The sequence below is a fragment of the Periplaneta americana genome, chromosome 13, assembly GCF_040183065.1.
Source record: "Periplaneta americana isolate PAMFEO1 chromosome 13, P.americana_PAMFEO1_priV1, whole genome shotgun sequence".
Classification (NCBI taxonomy): Eukaryota; Metazoa; Arthropoda; class Insecta; order Blattodea; family Blattidae; genus Periplaneta; species Periplaneta americana.
Window position 1 is genome coordinate 135,716,575 of NC_091129.1, and position 23,466 is coordinate 135,740,040.

General features: G+C 36.0%; 1 protein-coding gene across 4 annotated transcripts in view; it reads right to left on the minus strand.

Annotated features, from left to right (window-relative positions):
* pcm (5'-3' exoribonuclease pacman) overlaps positions 1-23,466 on the minus strand; it is an 84,000-nt gene that overhangs the window by 52,058 nt on the left and 8,476 nt on the right. For all 4 annotated transcript variants that reach the window (XM_069844292.1, XM_069844295.1, XM_069844293.1 and 1 more), the window contains exons 5-11: positions 20,354-20,689; positions 20,139-20,259; positions 16,253-16,413; positions 14,407-14,693; positions 11,251-11,472; positions 5,045-5,192; positions 1,965-2,076 (exon numbers count right to left, since the gene is read on the minus strand). In XM_069844292.1, the coding sequence (XP_069700393.1) occupies positions 1,965-2,076; positions 5,045-5,192; positions 11,251-11,472; positions 14,407-14,693; positions 16,253-16,413; positions 20,139-20,259; positions 20,354-20,689 (1,387 nt within the window). The remainder of the gene's footprint in view (positions 1-1,964; positions 2,077-5,044; positions 5,193-11,250; positions 11,473-14,406; positions 14,694-16,252; positions 16,414-20,138; positions 20,260-20,353; positions 20,690-23,466) is intronic.

Below are 23,466 nucleotides of genomic sequence, written 5' to 3' on the forward strand. Positions count from 1 at the left end.
TAAAATGAGCATCCAGAAATCGCCAGTCTCTAACTTTTAACAACTTCTTTAATTCTTTGGCTAAACCATAAGAAAAATAAAATTGTCGTTCATAATTTCCTTTGTAAAACAAGTCTGAAACTATATTTAACTCAGTACAGGTACTACAGTATATTGTTAGATATTTATTTTCTTCTACAATGGACAAAACTTATTTACTCCAATGAAGGGTAACAGTTTGATTCAACACTGAAATGCAAGATGGTGCATGAAGAATCTCCAGATGGCTGAGTAATAGCCCGGATCATATATATAACAGATTGCTTAGCCTTATAGGCTTTGACAGTAACAGCTTTTATCAATTTCAGTATGCTGCCATCTAGCTACTGAATAAGAAATCACGTTATAACTCTCATTTGAATTGCATGGAGCAACTGTACTTCCATCTAGTGTTTGTTTCCAATCGATGGTGGCGATCCTGGTTGTTGTTCTCTTCCACATATTACTGTTTTTAACATGGGGCTGGCCAATCTGTTATATATGTATATTATTTTAATGTACCGAAGTACATATGATATTTCCATGCAGATATTCTGTGTCACCATATGATGAAAGAGTAATGGAACGGAGAAAAATTCTCTCCGGCGCCAGGATTTGAACCTGGGTTTTCAGCTCTACGTACTGATGCTTTATCCACTAAGCCACACCGGATACCCACCCCGGCGCTGGAGAGAATTTTTCTCCGTTCCATTACTCTTTCATCATATGATGACGCAGAATATCTGCATGGAAATATCATATGTACTTCGGTACATTAAAATAATATATATGATGAAGTGATTTAAGACGGCGCTTATTCCGTCGGATCCCAGCCAACTAGTCACTCATAACAAGTGCACCTCAGCACAAGTGTGGACTCCAGTCCTACGTTCATAGATATCTATGACGTAGTGCAGAGGGTGGCTATTATAGTCCGGATCAGCTTACTTAATACCCTAAGGGTGAAACCTAACAATTTTTCTACTATTACTAAATATTCTAGTGGATTATAGTGATTTTCTAGCTCTCAAGTTGAATTTTCTTTCACCAACTTCGTTTCGAATTTCGGGTACTGACAAATACTACAACTGGCAGTTATTTTCTAATGTTATGTTGGTAGCAATGATTTCGGTTTACAGTACAACAAACTGATAAAAACGCAAGTAAATAAATACATTTTTAGGTTAGGTCTCATTAATCGTAAATTCTTTAGTCAAAGCAATAAATTTCATGTTGCCTGACAAAATAAATTGTAATACTAGATCATACTAATCCTAATTACCAATATAATAAGCGAGAAGAACAGAAGGAAAATATACTATTTTATAAATAAATTATTGAACCATTTAGGAAACACGTCGCAACATAAAGATGGAAGTGACAAATAAGCAATACATTGTTACTGTTAACACTATGTTGTTATTATTATTATTATTATTATTATTATTATTATTTTAGTACGTAGCATTGTGATTTTACCCTCTTTGGTGATATCTGGTACTGGTATTAGTTGGCAACACTGAAGAGACGGCCAAATTTTAGGAACTGCTCTTACGTGATCCTCACTATAGAGGGAACCCAAGAGTTGGAACTTAATCTGAGATGATTCTGTCCGGTGCTGGGGTGGGTATCCGGTGTGGCTTAGTGGATAAAGCATCAGCACGTAGAGCTGAAAACCGGGGTTCAAATCCCGGCACCGGAGAGGATTTTTCTCCGTTCCATTACCCTTTCATCATGTTATATATGTGATCAGGAGTAACAACAACAAATAAATCAAATAAATTAGACTGTAGATCACTATTCTTAAAGTTATGAACCACTTCAACTTTGGAAACAAATAATAACAACAAGGTTCAAATAATTCATTAAAAAACTAAGTCATATGAATTGCAATGAAAAAGATAATTTTGCATAAGAGATAAGTTAACTTATAAAAAATGTCATACCCAGATCTTCTTCTGTGTATGTATAAATACACATGGGACCATGACTGTTGCGTTTCTTTTCCTCAGGTGTCAATAATGCATCACAAGGAGCCATGGCTTCCAAAAGTTTCTCCTATGAAATACAAAAACAATAGTAAATAAGCCATTCTAATTTGCAAATAAAGAGCAAAAGGAAAACTAGTTATTACTTACTCTTAACTGTAGTCAGTATTCGTTTTTATTCTCAAGTCACGAAAGATAATGGAGAAAAAATGGGAGTATAAGGGTACAGTGCATCAGTTATTCATAGATTTAAAAAAGGCATATGACTCGGTTAAGAGAGAAGTTTTATATGATATTCTTATTGAATTTGGTATTCCCAAGAAACTAGTTCCATTAATTAAAATGTGTCTCAGTGAAACGTACGGCAGAGTTCGTATAGATCAGTTTCTGTCAGATGTGTTTCCAATTCACTGTGGGCTAAAGCAAGGAGATGCACTATCACCTTTACTTTTTAACTTTGCTCTAGAGTATGCCATTAGGAAAGTCCAGGATAACAGAGAGGGTTTGGAATTGAACGGGTTACATCAGCTGCTTGTCTATGCGGATGACGTGAATATGTTAGGAGAAAATCCACAAATGATTAGGGAAAACACGGGAATTTTATTGGAAGCAAGTAAAGAGATAGGTTTGGAAGTAAATCCCGAAAAGACAAAGTATATGATTATGTCTCGTGACCAGAATATTGTACGAAATGGAAATATAAAAATTGGAAATTTATCTTTTGAAGAGGTGGAGAAGTTCAAATATCTGGGAGCAACAGTAACAAATATAAATGATACTCGGGAGGAAATTAAACACAGAATAAATATGGGAAATGCCTGTTATTATTCGGTTGAGGAACTTTTATCATCCAGCCTGCTGTCGAAAAATCTGAAAGTTAGAATTTATAAAACAGTTATACTACTGGTTGTTCTGTATGGTTGTGAAACTTGGACTCTCACTTTGAGAGAGGAACAGAGATTAAGGGTGTTTGAGAATAAGGTGCTTAGGAAAATATTTGGGGCTAAGAGGGATGAAGTTACAGGAGAATGGAGAAAGTTACACAACACAGAACTGCTTGCATTGTATTCTTCAACTGACATAATTAGGAACATTAAATCCAGACGTTTGAGATGGACAGGGCATGTAGCACATATGGGCGAATCCAGAAATGCATATAGAGTGTTAGTTGGGAGGCCGGAGGGAAAAAGACCTTTAGGGAGGCCGAGACGTAGATGGGAAGATAATATTAAAATGGATTTGGGGGAGGTGGGATATGATGATAGAGAATGGATTAATTTTGCTCAGGATAGGAACCAATGGCAGGCTTATGTGAGGGCAGCAATGAACCTCCGGGTTCCTTAAAAGCCAGTAAGTAAGTCACGAAAGGTTAAAATACAATATCTCAGCACCTCGTCAATAGTGTTACAAGGAGTAGTGAAGTGCATTCCATAACCTGCCCTACTCAAATCCTATTCTCACCTTCCTGTTGTGCAACCCGTTTTTAACAAACATGGCTCTGGGGACTGAGTCACAGCGGTATAACTCTTCCATAAAAAATGGAGGAAATGCCATTTCAGCATGCTGACCTGCCATGGCATACATAAGTATCCAGTGGCGGCTGGTGACCAAATTATTCGGCGGGGCACAACTTAAAACACTAATATTGGATTAATTGAACCCATAGGTTCCTCACTACACGAACATAGCCTTGCCATACTGAATAATTGCTGAAAATTTCAATAGCAAAATGTAAATATAAAGAATATATACACTAATCTTTCTATTTATAGATGAAGTCCATTCTTCGATCTTTAGTTCGAACAAATACTTCAATAATTCGCTGGTTGAAGTTAGGAATCAAACGCACCATTTTACTCTTAACTGAAAGCATTGCTAATGCTGTCAGTCTTTCTTGGCGCGAACTCTGTTGTCGAAATCTAATTGCCTTCCAATTAGTTCACTAACTTTATTCATATTGAAATGATCAAATTCACAAGCACTCAACGGACACTAATATAACTAACTTCCCTCTTAAAATAGAAAAGAAGAGAATTTTTAATAACACTCAGAATTTTATTATTGCCGCTACAAATACAAACGCAGTAACCGATAACATGTATTTCGTACGGTTGTCAATGTTGCCAACACTCTTACTAAAAAAAAAGCAGCCTACCATAATTCTGAATATAGCTAAACTTCTATATTAACATTGTTAAACGGTTTAATTTTAATAGCTAAATTAATCGGAAAACATAGTAAAGCATTACCTCTTATATGAAATACAGCAATTATAGTAACTAAAAAAACTAGATCTAGCTATAGAATAGCTAAGCTGGCAACTCAATTGATTCTTCGGGCCATGACAGTGTTACCATCATAGTTCTATACATAACGCCTTCCTCATCTGTGGTCTACATTTTAAAACCATTTGCGCATGTGTACAGAATGGCCACACGAATGACTGAGTCCTGGACGACGCTTCCCCTCTCATCTTCTCGATCCCCGCATCCATCACCTCACACCGCTCTCTTGCACTTGAAACTCTGAGTAGTTGTGCGCATGTGCAAAGGATGGACACTAGAACTACAGTGCCCGAGACAGATGTTCCCACAATTTCATTCGCTCGACGTACCGGTAGCTGAAGGCATTCACATTTCACAGTATGTTTATACCTGAATGGAAGCTCTTAAATCATTAAGTTTTGAGCGGATAATTTTAAGCAAAAAAAATTTTTTTTTTTTTTTTTGAGAAAATAAAACGAATGGGAGGGCATGTGCCCATGTGCCCCTTAACGCGAGCCGCCACTGTAAGTATCCCCTAAGTGACGAAGAAAGAGTTGTCTGACAATCTTCCTGGCTAGGTCATATGGACCAGCTAACCAACAGCATGTGTGGTCCTCCAGTTTGGGGGTTGTGTACAGGTGATATAACAGCCATAACATAAAAATATGGCGATTACATTAAAACGGTTATACTTTTTGCTACATCACTCTCCTATATTGGAGAGCAAGACAGTTAATGGTTTTATTGTCAAGAACTCTATATTAGTTAACATACCTCGTCAATAAAAGGTATGAGAACAACTGCTTCCCATTCTTGTTTCTTGCCGTTAAGATCAGTCTTGAAGTCAACAGGGTAAAAGCGAAAAATGGGAGAATCTTTTTCCACCATCAGTTGCTGGTAGGGTACTGGTAGCAGCTTCTTGCTGTAGACAATGTTAAAACACAATTTTACAATTTTACTCCATACTATTTTTTATTAGAAACTTTCCTCATTATAGGATTGCCACGAGGACAAAGTATAGCATAATCCCTCGTAACCGGCACCCAAATAACCTGCAATACCAAAACAACGGCCCTTATGGTTGGGTAAAAAAAAAAGTTTAAACTGGCCAGATTGCCACAGCCTGGGCCATCAGTTTTGCCACATTAAGAAGTTCACATGAATATTCGAACCTAAAATTTTATTTGTGTATTATTTGTGTTGTGTGATGTGTTTTAATAAAGAAAATTCACACAGTTTTTATGTTTTTTAGTTACGTTTGGGCCGTCATTGTTACCACATTAGGAAGTTTTCACAAACTTTCGTTTTCAGTGATATCCTAACCTAAAATTAGTGCAGTTGTGTTGTGTAATGTGTTTTAATAAAGAAAATCCACATAACTTTTATGTTTATTTAATTATGTTCGGGCTGTCAAGTGTTGCCACATTAGAAAGTTTGCACAAACTTTCGTTTTCAGAGATATCCTAACCTAAAATTAGTGCATTTGTGTTGTGTAATGTGTTTTAATTAAGAAAATTCACACAGTTTTTATGTTTATTTAATTATGTTCAGGCCGTCAGTGTTGCCACATTAGGAAGTTCGCACGAACTTTCATTTTCAGTGAATATTCGAATATGTAAATTAGTGCATTATTTGTGTTGTGTGATGTGTTTTAATAAAGAAAATTCACACAGTTTTTATGTTTATTTAATTATGTTCCGGCCGCCAGTGTTGCCATATTAGGAAGTTTGCACGAACTTTCATTTTCAGTGAATATTCGAACCTTGAATTAGTGTATTATTTGTGTTGTGTGATGTTTATAATAAGTAAAATCCACAGTTTTTATGTTTATTCAGTTAGAGAAATAAGCTTCAAATGGCTGAAGTTTCAACATTTGGCACCATGAAATACGAACTTTTTTTTTGTATATACTGGTATTTATTCAATTATCCGGAAAAATCTCGTATCTGGAACTAGCCTGGTCCCTTTGGTGCCGGTTAAGAGGGATTCTACTGTATATTCTAACAATTTATGTTTTTTGTGTAAAAGAAAATTAATGTTACACATATAAGTCTTATCAAAAACTAGTAACAATAAGAGTGACAAAGATTTATACAAATATACAAAGCAGAAATACAGAAATTTAAAGCTGTAAGTTATAACAATGATTTCTTAGAAGAGCTATGGATCCTTTAAGAGCTAACAACACAATAAATTTCAATTTATGGATTTTTAGATTCTGTGTTTGCCAAAGTAATTTTACAAAATGAGGAATAGTTCCTCTGGCTCCTATCACAAGGGCTATTACTTTGATTTTGCTAAGTTTATATTTTTCTAAATAATAGGGAATGGTGAGCTCGTGAATACTTTTCTTTTCTTTGTCAACATTATTAGGTTGAATGCTGTAACTTTTAAACCGAACAGTTGGGTCAATCATTAAGTCAATATCAGAACTGCTTTTATAGGCCAATATATCAATTCTTCTATTGCCATGTATAATTTTATATGGCCAATTTATCATTATGATACTCTTTAATAGTGTAATACTTTCAGTGTAACTTTTAAAGGGTTTCAAAACCAATAACTAAAGAGAAATTTGTCGCATTCATTATGACTGTTCACAAATAAAAAGCTGCACCAAGGACAAAACAGTTTTGGGACTTAAAAAAATCTTAAGTCTCACTCAGGTAATATATGTAACATAGTGACTATTGTTCACATAATGAAAGTAGTTTGTTGAACAAAACTGCATCAAGAATATTACAAAATTGTGTGCAAGCATTTTATGATGAAAGGAATAAAATTATGAGGATCTGTCACAATCTACATTAACTCTTTGTCATCAAGCATGATAAAGTCATAAATTACTGAAATCTGTGCACAGTACTGCTAAGCATCATCATCATCATCATCATCATCATCATCATCATCATCATCATCATCTTCCTAACAAGTATTAGGCCAAGTGGCCTGTTACGGTCTCAAACTAGAATTTTCAGTCCATCTCTTCTTTGGACGGCCTAGAGATCTTTTGCCATATGGATGGTAATGAAACAGTGCTTTTGGAATTCTGCATCGATTCATTTGTTCGAGATGACCCTTCCACTGAAGTTGATATTTGCTGATGAACTGCATAATGGGTTCTATTTGAAGTTCTTGCATTATGTCCTCATTTTTTTTATGATCCCAGCGAGTATATCCAGCTGTTGCTCTCATAAACCTCATCTCACTTGCTGTTATTCTACTGACATCTTTATTCTTCACAGTCCACACTTCGCTACCATAGCTTAATACTGGCTGTGCTAGGGTTTTATACAAGCCTATTCTTGTGTGTCTTTGTACTAGTGAAGGTTTCATGATTTTATTAATGATTTTATTTACATATTTTTTCAGCAATATCTACTTCATCATAAGGTGATAATGTATAGCCAAGATAAATGAAGGTATTTACTGCTAAGCAATTTCCTTAATTCAGTGATTCCCAAACTTTCAAAGGCAGAACTCACTTTGGGCGAGAATTTTTTGTGACCCCTCCCCACTACACCCCTCCCCCTACTACCGTACTGGTACCACAGTCTAGTATATATGGTCACGAAGCTCAATACGTAGTAAATATGCAAACATTAGATAGTTGCTCACCACTAGGATCACTAATATTGGCTCATTACAGGCAATGCAAAATAGTACCGGCACAGTCTATTGTTTCTAGCAACCTCAAAACTCAAGCTTCGTGACTGTACATAGTAGACTGTGCTGGTACTTAACCCCATTCCAAAAATACAAGTCCCTGTAAAATCGAAAACAACAACAATTTTGCTCAAAACCAATGGATACCATCAAACTTGTAAAGCACTGGTTCCTGCAAGACGAGAAATCGGAAGATGCAAACCTATATCCCAATTCTCTTTTGCTTCTTAGACTGACCTTCCTTGCTGATATATTTTTCGAACACTTAAACACTATGAATGTCCCGCGCCGTGGCGTCGTGGTCTAAGGCATCCTGCCTAGGACTCACATTATGGAATGCGCACTGGTTCAAGTCCTCATGGGGAAAGAAATTTTCTCATGAAATTTCAGCCAGTGTATGGGACCGATGCCCACCCAGCATCGCACTTGGGGAGCTACGATAGGTAGCGAAATTCGGTTGCAAATGCCAGTTATAACGGCTGGTAGGATCATCGTGCTAACCACACGATACCTCCATTCTGGTTGGATGATCGTTCACCTCTACTTCGGCATGTGGGCGTGAAGCCAGCAGCCGGCTGGTCGGTCTAGGCCCTTCACAGGCTGTAGCGCCACAGATTATTATTAAACACTATGAATAGCAAATATATATTATGTACATGAATGTTTGGCAATTATGCAAATGTGTTTTTGTTTTCTCTGCAACTGTATTTCTGGCAGTTTTTGTCTAAGACAAAAATATTTTGATGAAGCTGTATCATTTTTAAAATATGATAGTTGTTTTTCAAATATGACTGGCGAGAGGTTTCTCTTTGCAGTTGAAATCCTCTGCTCTGAATAGTATGCAAACTGCGAAACCGTGCACATATTTCAATAAATTTAAATATTACATTTGTTTCTCAATGCCCAGATCTATACAATGGTGTGATATTTAAGTCACCCCACAGCAGCAATCCCAAAATCTGCCAGATGCGGGCATTATGGTGGCAGACTCATTGTCATCATCTCTCTGATTGCTCTTTAGTATTGGGACAGTAGGAGACTGGTTGGAATGAAATTTAGAGAGAGGAGATTAATAGAGAAAATAAAAAAAATAATTAAGTAAATAGCAGGCAAACAAACTTGCCCAATCAAAGATGATGCTGAATATGTCTACCATTTTCTTAAGGTACCATACAGAATGACTCGTTTTATTTTACAATTACGAATTAAAAACAAGATGAAAACCCTATTTATTTGAAACAAATTGCATTAGAAATTATCAACACAAGATTCCCAGCTACACCGATGGCTCTAAAATTGATAAAAGCTTTAATAATACGACTGTTGCTGGAATATACAGTAAATTATTTTCTTCTTATATATCTCTCGGTCAAAATTCAACTTACTTTGATGGAGAACTTGAAGCAGTCAATTCTACATTAAAACAGCTTTTCTATTCCATTAACCTCTTTAACAAACCTGATATATTTAGTGATTCTAAATCAGCTATACAAGTCACTAATGCAAACACTTATACAATAAGCCTTGCTTCATTCACATTGCAATTAGCACGTCCGTACATGAGGTGGATACCTGGTATTTTCTTATTAAAATATATTTTGACCACAAATACAATAGCAAGTAACAAATACTAAGAAATCTCAATAGCAAATAACAAATCTCGAAGCTTCCACTATTTCTTATTTTCAGTTGCCAAGTGGCAATAATTAATAGATCGCCTCTCTCTTTTTCTTTCTTTACAAGGCCTAGTAATTTAAAGTTTGTTCCAGCACAGTTCAGAATCGATTCTGAACTGCCTGTTCATGCGCAGTGGCTCAATGTGTGTTCCAACAAGACTAGAACTGATTCCGAACCGATAATGAACTCCCAGTTCCCTATTCCAACATGCTTTAGAACTCGTTCAGAACGAGTAAAATTGGTTCTTGATTAAGAGCAGGAACTGGGAATTCTGAACTGTTGACGCATGCACAGATGATTTAATCTGAAGTTAAGGTTAAAATGATTCGAGACTAGGCAGGTTAAAATAAAAAATAGTCCATCATGAGTGATTTGGAAGGTTTTTTTTTTAGTAGGTTATTTTACGACACTTTATCAACATCTAGGTTATTTAGCGTCTGAATGAGATGAAGGTGATAATGCCGGTGAAATGAATCCGGGATCCAACACCGAAAGTTACCCAGCATTTGCTCATATTGGATTGAGGGAAAACCTCGGAAAAAATCTCAACCAGGTAACTTGCCCAACTGGGAATCGAGCCTGGGCCACCTGGTTTCACGGCCAGACGTGCTAGGCGTTACACCACAGGTGTGGACGATTTGGAAGGTGGTAGTGATATATTTTATAACGAATTAAGTTTGAAAGATGAATGTAATTTTATATGAGAAGAAACTCTTTTGTCATCCAGTCTGCTGTCAAAAAATCTGAAAAGTTAGAATTTATAAAACAGTTATATTACCGGTTGTTCTTTATGGTTGTGAAACTTGGACTCTCACTTTGAGAGAGGAACATAGGTTAAGGGTGTTTGAGAATAAGGTGCTTAGGAAAATATTTGGGGATAAGAGGGATGAAGTTACAGGAGAATGGAGGAAGTTACACAACACAGAACTGCACGCATTGTATTCTTCACCCGACATAATTAGGAACATTAAATCCAGACGTTTGAGATGGGCAGGGCATGTAGCACGTATGGGCGAATCCAGAAATGCATATAGAGTGTTAGTTGGGAGGCCAGAGGGAAAAAGATCTTTAGGGAGGCCGAGACATAGCTGGGAAGATAATATTAAATTGGATTTGAGGGAGGTGGGATATGATGATAGAGACTGGATTAATCTTGCTCAGGATAGGGACCAATGGCGGGCTTATGTGAGGGCAGCAATGAACCTCCGGGTTCCTTAAAAGCCAGTAAGTAAGTAAGTATGAGAAGGAACTCCAAAGACTGTGAAAGAACAGTTTAAGAAACGTTCCAATAACGTAAAATCCCAAACTAGTTTTGACACCATATACAACTGGTGCATGCATTGAAAAAATTTCAGTATTAGTTCGGAACACATTCTTAACTGCTTGTTGGAACAAACCTTTAATAAACATGACCCATTAACCACATCAAATAAAAAGTAAGCATATCTGTAATTGAAAAGCAAAGCGAAATTGACTATATTCAATATTTACATGAACTCTTTTGGTTTTAGTCTATCCATTCCCACATATTAGGTAACACTCTGTATAAATACTACCTTTCGACAATGCAAGAAAAAAGTGATCGTCAATTGTTTACTACTACAAAAAATGCAAATTGTAACCTAACATGTGATCACCTGGCTGCAGGCAAGACTGCTAACAGCTGCTGGAAAGGAAGAAATGGTGTTCCCATGTCAAAATTGAGCTCCAAGTCTTTGGAGAAGGTGCAGATGTCTGAGATATAGGGAGCATAGTGGTGTGGGTAGTACCATGACCACGAGCACACCCCGTTGTAGTAGTAATGCAGGTTCCACTGGATGGCACGCACATACCCATCTGCCTGCGAGCGCAGTACCTCACTGCAAACACATGTATAATAAGCATTATATTAACTAAATGCACAAAGACCACAGCACAGTGCCAAAACTAAGCACAATGACGATGATTTTAAGAAAAATAACAAAGCAAACTATTATAGAATTAGATACACTTAACATTGCTTGGAGGGTAGATACCAAGGACCAAATGTATTGCCAATCCTACTTTAGGTCATTATTTATCAATTGATTTAAGAGTCAAAAAAACTGACAGCATTACTATGTACTAGAGCTATTAATTTAATCCCTTACTTACAGTGATTATAGTCCGGATCAGCTTACTTCATAACCTAAAGGTGAAACCTAACTATTTTTTCCCCCATTACTACATATGATAGTGGATTATAGTGATTTTCTAGTTTGCAAGTTGAATTTTCTTTTAAAGACTTCGTTTCGAATTTCGGTACTGAGAAATATTACAACTGGAAGTGATTTTCTAACTGTTATGTTGGCAGCAGTGACAGCAGTTGTCAGTAGTGCAAATTCTGAAAATTCAAATTGTTCTAGATTTCTGAGCCGATTATTGGAAGCTAGTGAAATTTGAACATACTAATAATTAATTAATATTAATACACCAGTGGCAGTTCCTCAGGGGAGGGAAGGGAGGAACGTCCTCCACACATTTTCTTCTTTTGAAAGTAAATACCAAATAAAATATGTGCCTTGAAATTCGAGGAAGATTCGATAATTTTTAAATTCACAGCTATAAGAAAAACTCGGTTGATCGAGTTTTAAACGACGGGCGTTCATGTGGTGTAGAAAACTGTGAGAAAGATGCGAGATTGTCTGTGTGGAGGAAAGGCACTCCATTCCTCCTCTATTGTAGTTAACACACATAGACAACAGCGCACTAGCGGTCAGAGAAAGAAGCAGAGCTTTAAAGCAAGTAAATGAATGGCGAGGAAGGAAATCCTCCTCTGAATCGGTCATGGGCGGGAAATAGAAACCGACTGGTCGTGCAGCAAGCTCGCTACCGCTGCCATCTAACGATGTTGCATTCAACCGGACTATAACACATCTAGGAGGAGACACAACAAAAACAGTTTTAACGCAACGCTATGAAAGACACCATGTAAACTTTTTTTAAAATTATAAATCAAAAATATTATTCATTGCACTTCATATAGGCTACTATTCATGGTTTGAAACTTTCTGGATATTTGAAAGTTAAAGTCAGGTTTATGTAAAACAAAGAGGAAATAGTTCTACATAGTTGGCCCCTGAAATTCACTTCTATTCATTGTTTACTAGACAGGGCAACAACCAAGTTGTCAGTTTTGTACAAATATATTTGAAACTGAAAGTAGGTACTCCAAACTACATCATTTTTAACATAAAAAATTAATCGGCCACCGGCAGCTTTGAACAATAATGGTAGTATGACTTTACAAGAACTGACATTCTTCAAAAGCATGTGATACTGAACTTGTAAAATGTACATGTGGCAACACAGACCACGTGGGTGGGTGCAGTGTTCTCGCTTTCCTCAGATTATTTCCCATTCCCATTTCCGTAAAACGGTTCCGGTTATGAGTTAGTAGTTAGTCTCTTCGAACACGTGTGATGCTGTAGTGTGCTCGAAAAATGCTACGAGGTTGTGAATTTCCTCGTAATTGTTAATTTGCGCAATTATTCAACAATGAATGGAAGTGAAAACATAATATATTTTGGACAATTTAGGAAACTCAGTTTACAAGAACAGATTATTGCTATACAGAAGGGAAGGCCAACCCCAACACTACCTGGTCTTAAATGTATGTATGTAGGCTAATTTGTAGCATGTTTCATTCAAGAAGGTGTCATTTCGTGCTCTTAACTTCTTTCCTCCTCTTAAGAAATATGCAGGAGCCGCCACTGTAATACACAATAGTTATTTTATGTGCTGCGCTGCATTGTGGTTACAATTCAAGATTATAGTCAGGTAAGTGTAATAAATATAACATAGTTGGTGTGATACATGCACTTGGATAATCGATAGAAATACCATTTCACATTTTAATTAATTTCTTTCGTGTTTAGATTTTCATCAGAATAATGTAGCAAACAAAATAGATAAGAAATTAGAAATCCATTCCCCAGTGATTACAACCATTCAGCTCAGTGATTTTCTGCACAGATTAAGAAACAAAGGTTTCGACTCCCCCCTACTACCATTAATGCACAACACAATGTCAATACGGCGGTTGCTGTCGTGGTGCGATACAACGAACTTTTCTGTTCGTCATTTTTTCTGGTTATTATATGCTTATTTAAGTTGTGTTAACTCTCGCTAGTGGTTTTATATTTTATTTTATCCGTCTTAGTATTTATTTTATTATTGTAAATATTTTTGTTTTATCACCATTATTATTATTATTATTATTATTATTAATGAATTATTTTATATTACAATCTTTGTATCATTTCTGTTACGATTGTTCCATTATTATTATTATTATTATTATTATTATTAATGAATTATTTTGTATTACAATCTTTGTATCATTTGTCACGATTGTTCTATTATTATTATTATTATTATTATTATTATTATTATTATTATTATTATTATTATTGTTCTTGTTGTTGTTACTATTATTTCTATCATCAGCATTATTATTTGATCCCTGTAAAATTTATGTAGACTACTGGACTGCACCCGAGCACGAGCATATGCTCATTTTGGGCATCTATTCATATGTATTCATTTCAAATGTAAATTGTAAATAAATCTGAATTTGAATTTGAATGTCCAGTGTACAGTTGGATGTACGAAAACAAAAAACATGGACCAACAACAGTATGCAAAGGACAATGTCACCAGTCGGCACTGCATGTGATAGCTATAGGCATAAACCTCTTTGCAAACTTTAACATTTCAAACTTAAAAAATAACACCGTACTTCATTATACAAATATCAACAAATTTTCACACACCTATTGACAGTGTCATATTCCAATTTATTCATATAATAATCCTTCTTATGTTGCCGAAACTCCAAGTGAAACAGAGCATTGGCATTTGCCTCCTCATCACTCTCCTCTTCCCATTCATCAGGGTCGTCGTCATCTTCATCGTCACTCAAGGTCATCATGTCCACCTGCAGTTCCTGCTCTGTAGTCTGTATCAGGGCTGCCAAATCTGCATCTCTCACAGGTTTCTCCTGGCTGCTGTCATCCAGCATCATCATCTCCCCATTTTCTTTCGAATTTGTATTTCTGTACTAAACAGCAAAATAATTTATATTTAAAGCAGCATTGCATGTAATGAATTAATAATACAGTACAAATACGTGACAAGTTAATGACAAATAACTATGATATGTATATTTGGAATGCCACTAATCTGTACACAGTTTGTTCAGAGTCTAAGAAACTGAAAGGGGGCCAGTCGGAATTTATCTCTCACATGGTTGTAAAATATGTGCAGGTCATAAACAACCTTTTTCCTGCTTTAATATGTCTAAAGAAACTCTATTCTGCTGTCAAATTTAATCACTTGGTTTTTCTAACATTTTCACGTTTTTTATTTTTATTTTTCAGTTTGAATTTCTTTCTAGAAAAGGTGATATTGCACAAGCTGCCTGTACTGGACATTATTATTTACGTTGTTCTATAAACTTCCGAAATAAACTATTTTTGGGTGGTTCATTTATAATCCCTTATTTAAATTACTGTTGGAAGAATTCAAGTGTAGCAACAAATTTACTGTAATATTATTGTAGCATTTCAAATGGTCTACTAGTGTATTAAATACTATGAATTTCTAGTCTAGTGTTTTACTGTAAAGACTGTACTACAGTGAGGTTCTGACAGATATGTACATCTACTATAAGGCAGTACATCTCACTTGACGATATGTATTAGAGGAAGAAGAACTGTTTGTATACTTCTTAAGTCTAATTAGTAAAATGTGTTACTATAGTCCCGTCGCTCTTATTTCCGGGAGCAAATCACGTTGCAGGTCAGCTACATTTAAATGTGTGCATCTTCTCATTCGCTGCTGACGACGTTATGCACTTCCTAAGGCCTCGATAAATACTTAATATAATCGCCCGCCATTTTTGTTCTTTCGTTGGCGTTCGCAGAAAGCAACGAGAACGTTATTTGCAGCTCAATTACAGTGCGTTTGATTTATTATCATAGGAGCTACGACATGATAATGGTTAACAGTGCGGTAAATAGATTCCTCATCTGGTAGCTCGGCAACGAAAGAACAAAAATGGCGAACGATACTACCTATCTAGACTTTATAGAGCCTTCACTTCCTAAGGTGTAAGCAAAGAGGAGGAGTCACGCTGGAAATAACAGTGACGATGTATGCAACACAGGAGGAAAGGAACTGGCCACCCTATCGCATTATCTCCTGGCTTAGTTGCCTCATGAATGATGCCTTACTGGTGTCACTTATGAAGTTCCAACCTGTCTTCAGACAGTTGACTAAACAACAACAACAACATAAATGGACTCTGACATCTACAAGCAAAACTGGAAAAGGTGAAAATCTAAACAAGCAGTCTCCTTAAACTATTTATAATTTGCGTGAATGTTTTGAAGAAGAAAATATGATGAAAGTAATGCATCGTCTTGCAGCTGCTCTTGTTTACAATCAAGAGAGATGCGTTTAAAATCTTACTGAAAGCAGTTACTCTCATTTGAATAAATCACATCAATTACAAGCCAAAGTATTGGAAGGACATGAGTCAGATTCGAAGAGTACAGTTAGGAGTTTATTTTCTCTGTTGTCATTGTCATTTCTGTATCTGATTATTTTCTTACTCACACTATGACGTTCTTTACTTCCCAGTTGTCTTCCTGTCTTGCCCTGAAAGAATTTGAGATCAGCATATGTTCCTCTGAACTGTTCAAAATCAAATGCAGAGAGTTTCTCCATGTATTTCTGAAAGCGTTCCAAATTAAGTGTTCCTCCCTCATTTATATAACCTAAAATATAATAAAGAAACTTTAATATTACAGAACAATGGTGAATTATTTCAAGTAGAACAAGTATACTAAAATATTGTTGGCCAAAATTAATAAAACTATTGCACTACTTACAAATGACTGTAAAATTACAATAATTAACAATCCACCCGTCATTTATTGCAATTACTTCTATATTTCGATACACAAGAAATATTTATTTCAAATGGCAAGAATTTAAGAAGTAGTTAAGACTAGAGTTGGGCAACATGATTCTTTTTCAGAAGTCGATTCCAACGATTCAATCATACATTATGAATCAATTCTAACGATTCATTCATGATTCTTCCCAGTCTGTGATTCCAACTATTCTTTTGAATCGTCAACAAGTTCACGATTCTTCCCAGTCTGCAATTCCAATTATTCTTTTAAATCATCAACAAACGACTCACAGGACACTGCCCTTTGCAAACCACAGCTCGCATAGATGGCATGAGAGGTGAGACATTGGCAGAGTCCATGGACTCTGGACATTGGATGATCTTTTTCTCATAGGCTGGAACCATTCATCATGACCTTCATTAGTCTACATAGCATAGCCTAATTATTATCCAAGATAATGTTTCCTAATTACAATTTATCAACTCAACCTTAATATCAAGCTCATTTTTTGCATTACATCTCTATTTAACTATGCAAATTTGAGGTACTTGTTCATTATTCTTCACACAACAAATGCAGTATTTTGTTTCCACTCTTAACCCTTTCTCTAACCATTTATAACAGTATTTATTTCATAAGGGTTAGAAATCTTTGCTCATCACCTGTGTATTAGTGTGTCATCTATATCATCAGCTATTTAACCCAACCTTGTTAAAATAACGTAAATCCTTTCTGTCTGCTCACTCAGGAGCATTTGGCACGGTTCAGAAATGATCGCTGACAGGTTACCTCAAACAAATAGAATCGTGGGTTATGATACCATGCTGATTCGTTACTACTCTTTGAACAGTGATTCGTTAATACCACGAACCGATTCTTATGATTCTTTATTATTAGTCATTCGAATGAACGATTTGTTCATGAATCGACCCAACTCTAGTTAAGACCCTAAAGTTAAAATAAATGTAACCATCCTTTCTTATCAAACCAGTTATTTTTCTTTTAAGATAAGATGTTAATTCAAGATCTTCAGAATAATTTACAAGAGTATCTTCAGACAGTTTTTTTTAATTCTTCGAACAGACAGGCATACACATGTAACACAATGATTTTAACTTAGAAAGCAAAGCAGCACAAATGTAATGGCACAAGGCAGTTCTAGAAATCCTCCGAAATATTTAATTAGAAACGAGTGTATAACGAAACATTTTCGAAAAACTGTCTTCATCATAAAATGCACTGTTCATTTTATATCTATTTAGGTTTTACACTACACACACACAGTCGAGGAACTAGTGGTGCAAAGCTACCATTTGTGGAATTATGTCTGAATGTCTTTAAGGCCATATTCCATCTGGTCGGGGCAATAATAAATCTTGGACGTCCTGTGGTCCAAAGGCTAAACCTCATTAAATTTTAAACGTTTTATATTATGAATGTATAAACGCAGAACTGCACACATTGTATTCTTCACCTGACATAATTAGAAACATTAAATCCAGACGTTTGAGATGGGCAGGGCATGTAGCACGTATGGGCAAATCCAGAAATGCATATAGACTGTTAGTTGGAAGACTGGAAGGAAAAAGACCTTTAGGGAGGCCGAGATGTAGATGGGAGGATAATATTAAAATGGATTTGAGGGAGGTGGGATATGATGATAGAGACTGGATTAATCTTGCACAGGATAGGGACCGATGGCGGGCTTATGTGAGGGTGGCAGTGAACCTTCGGGTTCCTTAAAAGCCATTTGTAAGTAAGTAAGTAAGTAAGTAAGTAAGTAATAAAGGTTTTTAATTCCTTACATACAAAATGATTAATAAACAATAAAAATTGATTATTTACATTTGCTCTCAAAAACTACCTACATTCTCAAGTTCTTTACTCTAAAAAATAATTATTGTTATTTAGCCTGTAGTCTGTTTTATCTAGAAACTGTGTTCAAGTACATGTAATTTGTAGCGGTATAAATTCTTTCTGACTTACTCTAGTTTCAGTTGTCTTAAACACATGTAACTGAGTTCAAGGACTGCAATAAACAATCTAATCTAATCAAAGGTATTTACAGAGAACTGCTTCTTACAAAATACAGCCACACATAATTAAAAATAAGCATGCTGAGTCATTAGAAGAAGCTTTGTTTCAATTGTATGAATTTTGAGAAGTTGTTTTATATTTCGAATCTGCAATATTATGTAATCTTATAATTTATTGTCTTGTAATTCCCATACAAAGTTTGCATGATTAAAACAAAACGTTTTAAACAAAGTGTTCAAAATTGTTTTAAACACTATAAGCATTTTGACACTTGATTAATTTTCATTAAAAAGAAACTTAACACAGTCAACTACTTATAATTCGCGTGCAATTAATTTGTGATCCTTTTTTGGTGTGGTGGGGGGGGGGGAGGCCAATTAATGTTGTCATTTTCTTACTCCATTTACGCCCTCTTCCTAACTCGTAAAAAATTTTAAACCTGGTTGGTTGGTTGGTATCCAATGTGCTATTTTGGCATTTAAGCCTAGCTCTCTAGCTTCTTGCAGTGTAACATAAGTTGCCTCCATGTGGTGCACCCTGGATAATGCCAAATGACTTAAAAAGTAGCGAACAAAATATGAGATTATGCTTCCTGGATCTAAAAACTCCGGAGTAACAGTCCCACAATCGGATCTTCAGGTCAGGAGATTTCAAGAAATAGATCTCATAAAAAGCTCTCCACGTCACTAAATATCTTACAATGGAACACAGCTGGAAAGTCCCAAAAGCAAGAAAATAAAATTTGCGATCTGAAATCAGAAAGATATGAACAATCCTCTAAGAAACCAAACATAAAAGATGACATTATTTTTGTAAAATTTGTCTTTCCTGTTTTAAGATTCTACCTCGCCGCTGTACTTTATAATATTATAATGGTCCACAACCTGTGGAGTAACGGTTAGCACGTCTGGCCGCGAAACCAGGTGGCCCGGATTCGATTCCCAGTTGGGACAAGTTACCTGGTTGAGGTTTTTTCCAGGGTTTTCCCTCAAACCAATATGAGCAAATGCTGGGTAACTTTCGGTGCTGGACCCCGGACTCATTCCACCGGCATTATCACCTTCATGACATTCAGACACTAAAATAACCTTAGATGTTAATAAAGCGTCGTAAAATAATCTACTAAAATAAATATTATGTTCCAAATATTTTGCACTGTTTCACATTTTGCACTTGATTTTGAAGTTTATTTTAGTAATTAAACCTGTCAAGAGTAATTTTTACTGGATTCTGCGGGTAATTCGCGATCTTCTACACTTCGCAGAAGTCCATGCAATAATTACCGTGAATTATCAGCAGTCGACTGTAGGCCTATATAAAAACTGAATATAGGGCCACGTAAATAAATGAACAAAAACAAATTATATAAACGACTATAGCAGTGATATTCACTATAAACACGAAATATAGGATTAGGCTTGAGATACAGATAGATGTTAAGAAAAAGAAAAAAGAGAAATTCAAGTAGTTAAAATGGTCAACTAAATTACTATACCCAATACACATTTTGTGACAACATGCAATATCATTAAATAAACAAAACTTACCTCCAAGTGTAGGAAGAATATCAATGTATGCTTTGTACAAGGTGGGCAATGCTCCATTGATTATGTGCATGTCAGGAAGGGGAGGTATAAAATCATTACCTACAAGAAATCCCATCAGTACCTGTAAATAAGCGTAAGTATCTTACAATCATAATCATCATCACCTACATGTCCGTAATCTTAATAAAACTTAGAAGCTCACAATATCAACTCACCCAATCATCTATGATTTTCTCTAAGTCGAAGGGGAATGGTAGGAGAGTCTTCAGAGCTCCAAATTCCAGCTCTAGGTATTCCCGCATCAAGGAGAGATGCAAAAGAAAGAATTTGGTTTCTTCAGGAGTGGATGTGCGCTGTTGGTGCTTAGCTTTTCGCCCAAATTTCACTTCCTCACGGAGGAGAGAGAAGTGTGGTTCATGGGAGCAGAGCCCCAACATAATGAGATCGGCATCCAGTCCATATAGACAATGTCTTGTATTGTGATCATATCCAGGTTGGGATTTCATATAACGAATATAGTCCATGATCTTGTGTTCTCCTTCTCCTGGAGTCTACAACATTGAAAAGCAATGGTATAACAAAGAAACGATATTTTCATCCTGCAATCATATTCAAAAATTCATCTTGGTTTAACCAAGTACAACAAATAAAATTATACTTATAGATCAGTTATTGTTACGAAAAGGAAATATGTTATACAGAAAAAGCAAAAAGTCACTGTGCGTCTAACCCATTTTCAATGCAGTAACGTGCACTCAGAACTGACTTTTATTGTGGCAATCAGGGTTGGGAAGTTATGCAAAAAAAAATTAATTTCTACACGATTAGTAAAACACACGTAAAAATGTGTAATTTGTCAAGTGTAAAATATGTAATAAATTCAAAATTTGCTGTAATACATTAAATAATAATTATTTATGGTACTTGTGAGGTAAGTGCATCTTTATTGCGCGAGTGGAAAGATCACTGCCTGCTGGATCGCATCCTATAGCTGCGTAAACTGCCTGCCCAGTCAACGATTATGCGCAAACAGCCGCTAGGTGGCAGGTAATGACATTTGCATATACTGATGTTAATAGCGGTGGGCACTGCCTGCCACCTAGCGGTAAAATAACTTTGATTGAGCAGGCAGAATAAGCAGCCATCGGATGTGATCCAGCAGGCAGTGGGAAAGATTTAAGCACGAGGCGTCAGCCGAGTGCTTAAATTACATGAGCGCAATAAAGATCACGCTCACAAGTACCATACGTAATTTTATCCATGACCATAACGAAAAATGATGTTTTATAAAAGAAAATATGATGAAAATAAGTCCTCATATAATCACATATCATGGCATGGATTTTAGAATTGATACGTGTACTAGGTAGGTTATGATGTAGGAGGCCATGATTAGTGAAGAATGGTATCTAAGGCGTTGGATAAATAACAAATTATAATTAATTATATAATTTTAATATATATTTTTTTTCATTTTAAAAATGTATTTTCGTCTTTTTGAAGTTTCAGGGATTATTCAGAAGTGTTCACGGGAATAATGTGATTAAAATAATTTCTCATTTTACTTCTGTAAACTTAAGAGGAATATTAAAACGTATTTTATCATCGTGTCCGTTTAGCTCAGCTTGCTAACGCGTGTTGTTTTAAAAGTTTTAAAATCCTATAAACCCAACTTCGCAGGTTCAAGTCTCCTCGCATCCCAAGAGGTAAATTATTACAAAATGTAAAAAAAAAAAAAAAAAAAAAAAAATACATATTAGATATGGATGCAATGCACAAATTACGACGTAGTAGATAGAGAAAAGAGAAGGAGATTGAGTGTATGTATATTTAAGAAATGGTAATAAAGAAGTAGAGATAGTGACATCTAGTAACTTCTTGAGTAATAGTTCAATGGAAAAGTATACGTGTGTACCCGGGTACTAGGAAAATACTAATAAACTGTGAGATAAAGTTCAAACTGTGAGGTAAAGTCTTTATCTCACTAGTGGAATAAAGTAATGTTGAATAAAAGCCTACTTTACAAACGCAAAAGTATTTAGTAAAGGCATGTTTTTCGTTATGGTCATGGATAAAGTATTACCGGTAAATTATTGAGTTCCCAGGCTACCAGAATGTATTACTTGCGAAAATTCATTCCAGTTCTTCTATCCTTTGAAACAATACATCAAAACCACACAGTGTTTCCGCATGTTGCTTAGCTATTCACAGCATTGATACAGATCCAGAATTTAAAAGTCATCAAATTCTGGTGACAGTTTTCATCATTTTGTCACTGTGTTCCCCATGGCTCCCACCAGCATCTTTTACCTTTGTACAGGGTGCAGCAGAGGAGGTGGACAGTTTTCAAATGGAAGTAACACAGTGGATATGTAAATCAGAACAAACTTATTATTCCCAAAAGCCTGGCTATGTATGCCATTTTGATACTGGTACATGCAATTAGGCTTTCTTGAAAATTACGTTCCTCAAAATGTAGTTCGTTTCTTTCCATGAACTCTTCAAGTCTCTCCCTGAAGTTACGTGTCGTTCTTTCCAACATTTCGTCATCAATGTTAGCGATTTCCTGGGCAATGGCAGTCTTCAGATCATCGATTGTTTGGGGCCTGTTTATGTACACTTTTGACTTCAGATAACGGCACAGAAAATAGTCGCAGATGATGAGGTCAGGTGAACGGGGAAGCTAGGAAATGCTGCCGTGCCGAGAAATGATGTATTTTTTTATTGGGTTATTTTACGACGCTGTATCAACATCTAGGTTATTTAGCGTCTGAATGAAATGAAGGGGATAATGCCAATGAAATGAGTCCGGGGTACAGCACCGAAAGTTACCCAGCATTTGCTCATATTGGGTTGAGGGAAAACCCCGGAAAAAACCTCAACCAGGTAACTTGCCCCGACCGGGATTCGAACCCGGGCCACCTGGTTTCGCGGCCAGATGTGCTGACCGTTACTCCACAGGTGTGGAAGAGATATGATGTATCATGGAAACATGAGGCACATAACTTTTATGGAGTTTTCAGCTGTATGAGCCGTGACAGTACATTGCTGAAACCATACCATCTGTTTATTAATCCCACAAAGATGCCTACGCAGTTGTCCTTGAAGAAATCTCGTCAGTAATTAGACATAGCGTTCACTATTACTGTCACAGTGTACCCGTTCTCCTAAAAAATACAGACCTGGTTTCTTATTTGAACCTGATGCTGTTCATGTGAAGTTTTCTACTCATCTCAATATGGTATTGTGGCAAGGAACGGCTCTGTGGTGGCCAACATGAAAATGGGGACGAAAGAGGCGCTGAGTTTTGATAACAGAATCACCATTC